Source organism: Diadema antillarum, unplaced genomic scaffold (assembly GCF_040938485.1).
Source record: "Diadema antillarum isolate AM-2024a unplaced genomic scaffold, OU_Dant_1.0 seq00001051_RagTag, whole genome shotgun sequence".
In the NCBI taxonomy this organism is placed as follows: Eukaryota; Metazoa; Echinodermata; class Echinoidea; order Diadematoida; family Diadematidae; genus Diadema; species Diadema antillarum.
Genome location: NW_027271881.1, coordinates 1298097 through 1306412, shown reverse-complemented (window position 1 = coordinate 1306412; position 8316 = coordinate 1298097). Strand labels below are relative to the sequence as shown.

Genomic DNA, 8316 nt, shown 5'->3' with positions numbered 1-8316 from the left:
TCGCGCGTGATCGCTCGCTCCGCTCGCTCGGGCTCGGTCGCTTCGCTCCCTCGCAGACTAACCGCCCCCCCTAAGATGAAATCCTGGCTACGCCGTTGTTTTGGATAGCCATCAACTTATCTAGGAAATAGATATTGGTTTGCAATTATTGTCCGCGGTTTTCTTCAAAACAATAACTCAGTTGTTTAGTGAAAGAAGTTACGAGATTGATGAAGGGAGCAGAGAGTAGGCATACAACAATTAAAATCTTAACACCTGGGGTTTTCCACTGTTACGCGAATTTAAAAAAAGAAGAAAAACAAAACAAAAGGAAAATGCTAGCTACTATGTTTATTTTTTTAAGTCATACAGCAATGCGAAAAAGAGAGCAAAGCAATATTTGTCGGAGGATTTAGGAATACAAGACAAAAGAAATCAAATGGGAATGCTAAGTCTTATAATAGAGACATCGCCAAATAATGTCCTCTTCGCTTCTCATACATGGCCAGGCAAGAGGCCACGCAAACACAATCACCGTGTGCATTGTGTGTATTCAGTACATGTACGTATTTTGCACCTGACCCTTATGCGCAGGGGGACGGGCAAGATAGAAGCTACAAGTGCATATCTTCTGCTGTCCAAGAAGAGATACCCCGAGATAAATTAGGTGTTATCAGTGGTTATCGTCTTTCCATGTGAACATATGTTTCGTCTCTCAGTTGTTATAAGAGCCATCAGTCACAGCAAGCGACGTGGTGAATTTCTCTGAGTTGATCAACTCGTCACGTAGGATTTCCGAGCACACACGTATTCCACCAGTTTGGATGGCTGATGTTGTATCCAGCGAGAGACAAGTCTCCAATTCCAAATCTAGCAACTTTCCTGTGCCTGGTGCATGGTGATGTATGACTGCTCAATCAGAGTTTCCAAGTCGTAACGCCGTTAGCATTAGCGCAACGATGGAAGAAGAAGGAACAGAAACATGGGGTATTTTCGTGCTCTCATTCGCGATGCTTGTTGGATGTTTTATTGCCGGTTCAGTGCCGTTAGCGATTTCCATGTCAGAGGTGAATAAAGAGCCAGAAATTTACCCTTTGTCTATTCTAAACTAGGGTTTAATTTAGGGCCTAACGTTAAGTAAATTAAGTCAGGTGTGATATGGTGATGTAAGGTAAGCTGCAGTCCAGCTGTATTTTTGAGTAGAATGCTAGAAAATCTAGCCAGTCATGCTAGAATGTCACTTAATAAGGCAAAATCGTGAAATAGGCCCCACCGCAGTGCCCGTGCACCCGTGCGATGCTATGCTGTGGAAATCGGCCCCACCGCCGTATGCATCTCGCGTAAACGCCGTTTGTTGGGGCTGTATTCACGAGTATTATACTGTGGAAGAAAGCCCCACCGCCGTGCTTGTCTACCGATGAACGCCACACGGTGGGGCTGAATTCACGAGTATAAACAGGCGAGCCGCCGTAGTATTTGTACGGATACGCAGTGGTGGGGCCTATTTCACGAGTATGCCCTTAATAATGACTTATCAATCAATTTTGACTAGTCTATGCCTTTAATTTAACTCCCCCTATGTACGCGTGAACCTAAAGTAAGGACAAGTACGAAGTAGCAAGAAAGACAGAACTATAATAGTAGGTGATAGTACCGTATGCAAGTGGACATGCCAGTGCCAGTGCTTCCACATGACTAAACTGAGTAAAAATTGTAACGTGTTAACGTTATCCTATCAAATCACTCATGGGATTTTGAGCCACACTGACTATTTTATAAATAATATTGAAGTTTTGATTTCAGCCTTGATAATCAACAATGTCGATTGATACGATGGTCACAATTTGATGAAAGAGTGTACACTGTGGAAAGGATATATAAATATTTGTTAATTTTTTTGGTCAGATACACAAATTCATGTATTCAAGACTAGATTCTATTTCCTTGATTTTCACTTGCTGTTTATTATTTCAGCTCAAGAGAGCAAACTTCCTTACCGTGCGGAGAGTATAATATCAGTGAAAGAAACATATAATTACACTCTCAGTAAAACAAATTCTTTTCATTTATATAAAATGCCTCCCCAGAGGCTAAGGTAAGACCAAGAAAGAAAAGAATTGTGAGGATGTGGACATTTTGTCTAACTTCATCTTACCACTTCAATGAACATGCTGGAGGTCTATAGTATTGCTGCTTAGAAGTACCTGTAGTTGACAGGTTCAAATTCAAGGGTGTTTTTTTTTTTTTTTTTTAACTTGGTGATTGAAATACCATTAATACTGATTGAACGTGTGATCTACAGACTGAGAGTGGTTGGTAGTAAACATATCTATTACTGCACTCTCTGTAAAAACCATTTTGATATCTCTGTTGTTGAAAACGATTCATCATCCCACAGAGCAAGACGCGGCTTATTACTGTCCTCGGTGCAGGCCTACTGGTAGGCACTTCACTAGCTGTCATCATCCCTGAAGGAATTCACTCACTGTTTGAAGAAGCAGGTATTCTGTCGCCGTCCCTCCATCCTAAAAATAGAAAATGCACTTTAAAAATACAAGGTGTATTTTGATATAGTGTAAGACTAGTCGGGTGCTGTAAAAGGGTTATCCCAAATTTATGGAGTTTTCAAACTTGGATTATTACAACTTATACAAGTACATCAGAGACTATGGAATGGTTTTTAGTGTGGGAGGGGCTCATGGGTAGTGCTGGTGTTTGAGTTTCCCCTTTTAATGTTTTTTTATTATTTGTAAAGAGCCCAAAGTGTATGTGTTGGGGGGGGGGATGGGAGGGAGGGGGCTTCTCCCATAGGTACATTACTGGTAACTCACAGACTGATTTTATTACAGTGAAATTGTACTGTAAGAAAATTGAACAAATGTTGATGAATGTGACTTCAGGACGTTTTGTTAGCAGTTTCATGATCATCTGTAATTTTTGTATTTAGCACTAATGAGATGAGCTTTTTTTTTTTTGTCTTTTGGCTGACACTTCATGCATAGTTACTGAAATGTCACTGAGGTAAGGAGATGATTTTTGTCCGTAACTGCAAGAATTTTTTTTTCTATCTTCATGCAAAGGTTAATCTTAGATATTCAAGTCTTATTTACATGTCTGCATTTCCAGGCCCACACTGTCATGAAATAGACCCCCGGGCTGTGATAGGACCAGAGAACAACCCAGCGAAACCTGAGGTGAACCAGAATGAGGCTGCAGAGCATCCTGAGCATGACCACAGCCACTCCCCTGCGGAGGAGCTCCACTCCCTCATCGGCGTGGCCCTCGTCTTTGGATTTGTCTTCATGCTCCTGGTCGATCAGATCGGCGGAGCCCATGGTCACTCCCACACACAGATAACCGGTAAAAACTCACGGATTGAGTTCATAATCTCAAGTGAAATTTTACTGCATGACAAGGGTCATATGATATACTGTACCTTCCTACTGGTCTACATGTTGTATAATACCTGTCTGGCTTCCTACTATGTTGTCCTTAAAGGGAAACTCCACTCTGTAGTCACATTTAGTAAAGCAGATAAGGTCAAATAGAACAAAAAAAAGGTTTGATGAAAGTTGGACACGAAATGAGAAAGTAGAATTTGACAAAGTAACATGTTGTTAAATGCATTTATCCATATTAAATGAAGTGATGTCATTATATCACATGACTTGAACCTAAAGATATAAATTCATTTGTTGGTCATTAGTTTAGCAATTATAACACTGCTTTTTAAAAGTCATTATTGCTTGGTTGTTACAACTGTACTATAATTAACAAATTGTATAATTTTCTCCTTTTGAATAAATTCAATAAAAGACAATTGAATAAAGGTATAATATTATGTGCCAGACAGTGGGAGACTTTGGTAATAGCATCAGGACTTGGTATTATTTATATCCAATTTGCATACATCTGTGATTGTGACCATGATCACTGTGCCATGAAAGTGTTGATCAGAAGACTCCATTTACTTTCTTACTGTTGTCTGCTGTTGATGAAACTTTCACTTTGTCCCCTCCCCCCCCCCCAAAAAAAAAAGAAGAAATACAATGCTGTCATTAATGCTAGAGTTCTTCAAGGCCTATCATGTAAATATACTGAATTTTAGGGTCTACAAGAGACAAGGTTTTTTTTTTCTATGATTTTTCGTCATTTTATTGTCATTTTATTCTTATTTCAATCATTGAAACAGGAAACATTCTACATTTTGTGTGGTGATTTTAAAGTGTTTGATGATACATAGCAGCATGTTCAATTTCTCACTGCTTTGTGCACAGGGGAACTTGATGTTTCACACAGAACAGGAAGAAATCGTATCACTGCTACACTTGGTTTGGTTGTCCATGCAGCAGGTGAGAAGAATCTATATTATTACATCAGCATAACATTACATACTAAATATTACTACCATAATGGCATCAATTCATTTGACTTCAGTCACATACACAGTATTTGGAAATAACAAATTCTAATAGATATGGCCATAAGAACCCCAAACAATTCCCAGGAGTTGTATTGTGAAGAACCTATTTATGCAAGAAACTTTGCAAAACTTTAAAGCAAAATGTATTTTCATCTCCCTACTGAGGGTATTTTTTATAGTTTACTTCCAAATGACACATCGTGCCTTTACTGAATTGGCAGTGAAAAGGAATGTTTAATGTTGATAAAAAACAAATGTGAATCATGTTGAATTGTAGAGTGAATTATAGATATGCTGTGTGGGTGTACAATCAGTGTGTGATGTCAGAAGGTTTGATATGTTTTTTTTTTCCCATTGCACTTCCTTTGCAATTAGTGGTATACTCTATATCTCTGCTGTCACAAAACCATCTTCCACATTTATTTTGGTAACTCCTTAATAAGCAATTAGTGAAGGTTGAGGAAAAAACTGCAATATTTCATTGCTACACTGCCTCATAGTAATTTCCCTTTGAATAGGATACAGACTGTATATGCTTTCTTAAAGTTGGTCAATGACTTTCTCAGAAATCTAGTCTTGTTGATATGAAATTAGACATTGTTGAGAATGTCTATTCATAGTTCACTTGAATTCTACATTGGAAAAGAATTTTATGTGGTGTAGATGAATGCTTTAAAGGATCTGTTATGCTTTTAACTGTACAAATGATAGCTATTAAAAGATGGACAAATTCTTCAGTGCAAGTCCAAACTAGGACTTCCTCCCTTTGCATATACAGCATGTATGTTTGCACCCCGTACTTAAACTTTACAGTGCCACGTTTCACCTTTCAAATTCTGTGAAGTGGAGGGTAAACACTTGTACTTCTTGGACCGTGCAGAATATTCTCAGCCTTCTTGCTGACAATCATATTCTCCATCTTAATTTGCAGCCGACGGTGTAGCTATGGGAGCAGCTGCTATAGGATCTCGGGCAGATGTGCAGATGATTGTATTTGTTGCCATAATGTTGCACAAGGTGAGATCTGCACGCTCTATACTCAGGAGTGCCATATTAAACTAAGAGGCAAGAAAGGGAAATGGCAAAGAAGTTTGTAGAATCATTTTTTTAAATTGGCCACAGATTGCAGCAGTTAATTTTAGATGTAGAGTTTTCCATATTTCTAATCCACATGACTGACCATAATTTGCATTTTATAAATTGTTTTATTTTATGTTGTTTTTGTAATGGGTCTGCCCTAGAGGGGGAAGAGTGCATATGGGTGTGTGGTCTGTCCATCCATCCATCTATCCCATATGTGCATATAGTGTACTTGCATAGATTAATGAATTTATGTACATATACATATAATAAAAGAGAGAGAAACACATGTACACAGTGCAAGCATGCCTATATTTTAATGTTATCATGATAGATATCTGCTCGTATAGGTTCAGGGAGCAGTGTTGTGCCTCATTTAGCATGATTAATCACAAGTATGTAAACATGTTTGTTACTGCAGGCATATTTATAGACAGTAGCAATTAACCAGCAGCTACAATGTTTGTATGAACAGATTGCTAGAAAAAACAACAACAACCAAGTTCACATGCATAAATACCAGATCCACTCTGTAAGAGATTGATGTGGAGCGAGTCTGTGGGTACCATTGCAAGTAGCCAATGGATGCTAGTAGAGGGAGTTCACTGTACGCGTGTCAGGTTCGAGTCCAGAAAAGAAGCAGGATTGTTTAAGCTTGAGCAGAAGTTATTCTGGATCATATCACGATTTGTGTACCTCATCTTTGAATTTTTTTTTTTTTTCACTCTCCAGGCCCCAGCAGCATTTGGTCTGGTGACCTTTCTCATGCATGAAAACTACGAGAGGAACAGGATACGAAAGCATCTTCTTGTATTTTCATTTGCGGCTCCAGTAATGGCGTTATTTACTTACTACAGTCTTAGTCATGTGAGTGCTCTTCCTTTTTAACCCATTAATTCCCAGAAACCACTAAAGTTTTTTTTTTTCTTCTTCTTCTTTTTTGGACACTTTTGTGGTGTGGTGCTGTAATTCTATATAATAACATTTACTCATTGTTAAAGGCATAATTTACCATTTGCAGATGAAACAAAAACCGAGCATTAGTGCTTTAAAACAGTTCTAAAATGTGAGTTGGGGATAGAAACAACCAATGTAAAAATTTGAATCCGTGTAATTGATGTTAAGTATATTTAAATACACAAAATATGAACAATAGTTATAATAAAGATGTTTGCAGACTAAACCGTCTACAATTATGGTTTATGGAGAAAAATACTGATATCTCTTTATAATTTAAGTTTATTGTGAAATTTTTATGTGGTAGGATGTTTTGTGATAAAACAGACCTGCACATACAAATGTATGCGTCGAGTGTAATATCTTGAACATTTTGTAAATCACTGCTCCTAAAGGTAAACAGGACCTGTAATGAATTGTAAGGTAGAATTAAGTATAAAACAACAACAACAAAACACAGCAAACTGTCCAACATTTGAGTCCTTTTTTGCTCATAAATAAATTAATTGTTTTTGTTGCAGAATTTTCAAAAGCGTCTTGAAGACAGCAAAATTAATAATTTATTCTAAGATTGGCACCTCATTTTGAAGATTTAAATTCTGTCTTCTCCAAATGATTTTCGTCAATTTCTTTTCGATTTTGTGCAGATGAATGGATTTTAACCAGTTATATCTTTCTCTAGTGTAAGATTTGTGGCGAAATTTAGAGTTGCAAATTTAATGATGTCAAGATGATAATTTCTGCAACAAAATCCCCCCCCCCCCCCCCCCCCCCGAACTGGATGGGTTACGCTGTTGCCACTTATCAGTCATTGTCATTGAAAGTCAATACTTTTTGACAAACACACTTTACTGAGTACTGATGTTGTCGTTACTTGTTATAGATTTCCGCAAATCATCTAAATATAAACCTACTGCAACAGCAAAATATACCTAGATTTAGGTTGTAAAATCATTATATTATGATACATTTTCAATCCAATAGCAGGAATGGATTTAGAAAGGCTAATAAAATGACATCATTTGAGACAGAACGCTATTGCCGCATTAAAAATTGTTCGTAAGTAAAAAAGCAAGAAAATGAAATACCAGAATAAGTTCAGCTTTCAAGAAAGTACTGTCTGGAATTCTCTTGTTTTGTTTTTTCAGGCAAGCAAACAGGCTCTGCTGTCTGTCAATGCCACAGGATTGTCTATGCTCTTTTCGGCGGGCACCTTCCTTTATGTGGCCACAGTGCACGTTCTTCCCGAGATAGCCTCCAGCCAGAAACAGCCACCTTCACCAGCCGACCCAGAGGGTGGGACGGAGGTCAGACAGGGCTTTACGTGGACTGAGCTCGGGGCGCTGGTGTGCGGCTGCCTGGCACCACTCTTTCTCGCCATGGGACACCACCATTAGACAGGTGCGGCTGTATCCCCGCAGTATTTATCTTCCTCTGTTCCAAAGGAGAGTCCTACTGCTGAAAACCCTGTACCAGAGGACAAGAGACATTGTAGGAGTCCCTCTTCGGACGAGGTCTCCAATTAAGAGATTGCATCGAGGCACAGCAACAGAAATCAAGGGCTATGATAAATGATGGATGCCAGTATGATATTTGTGCAGCCCACTTCATCACTTGTCCTGGTGACTCTATCCATGAAGACTGGCGTGAGGAAGAAAAAAAAATTTAATGGGTGCTGAACAGCTTTTTCATGGCTGTTACCATATTTCTGTCAATATAAGTTCTGGTCAGACAGGCTGAGCATAATCAGAGTCAGGAGGATATCCCAAAAAGATGCTTCATAAAACCAGTCAGAAGGGTGGTTTTGGTGGGTTTTTTTAGGGGGGGGGGGTATTTGCTTTTTGACAAGTCAGATACCAAGTTTTCCTACCAGAGGC

General features: G+C 38.6%; 1 protein-coding gene across 1 annotated transcript; it reads left to right on the top strand.

The window, feature by feature from the left end:
• Positions 1-475: 475 nt before the first annotated feature.
• LOC139743152 (zinc transporter ZIP9-like) lies at positions 476-7836 on the top strand. Its single transcript, XM_071653662.1, has 7 exons — positions 476-1046; positions 2378-2480; positions 3106-3339; positions 4257-4331; positions 5334-5419; positions 6215-6349; positions 7588-7836. Exons 1-7 carry the CDS (start codon positions 885-887, stop codon positions 7834-7836), a joined length of 1044 nt encoding a protein of 347 aa, XP_071509763.1. The 5' UTR covers positions 476-884.
• The last annotated feature ends 480 nt before the right edge of the window (positions 7837-8316 follow it).

What these genes read in the sequence shown, in the direction of transcription:
- LOC139743152 (XM_071653662.1), top strand. Translation starts at nt 885, where the DNA reads ATGACTGCTCAATCAGAGTTTCCAAGTCGTAACGCCGTTAGCATTAGC. An exon ending in CTCACTGTTTGAAGAAGCAG is followed by an intron (nt 2,481 to 3,105) that starts GTATTCTGTCGC and finishes CTGCATTTCCAG; the next exon opens with GCCCACACTGTCATGAAATA. An exon ending in CTTACTACAGTCTTAGTCAT is followed by an intron (nt 6,350 to 7,587) that starts GTGAGTGCTCTT and finishes TTGTTTTTTCAG; the next exon opens with GCAAGCAAACAGGCTCTGCT.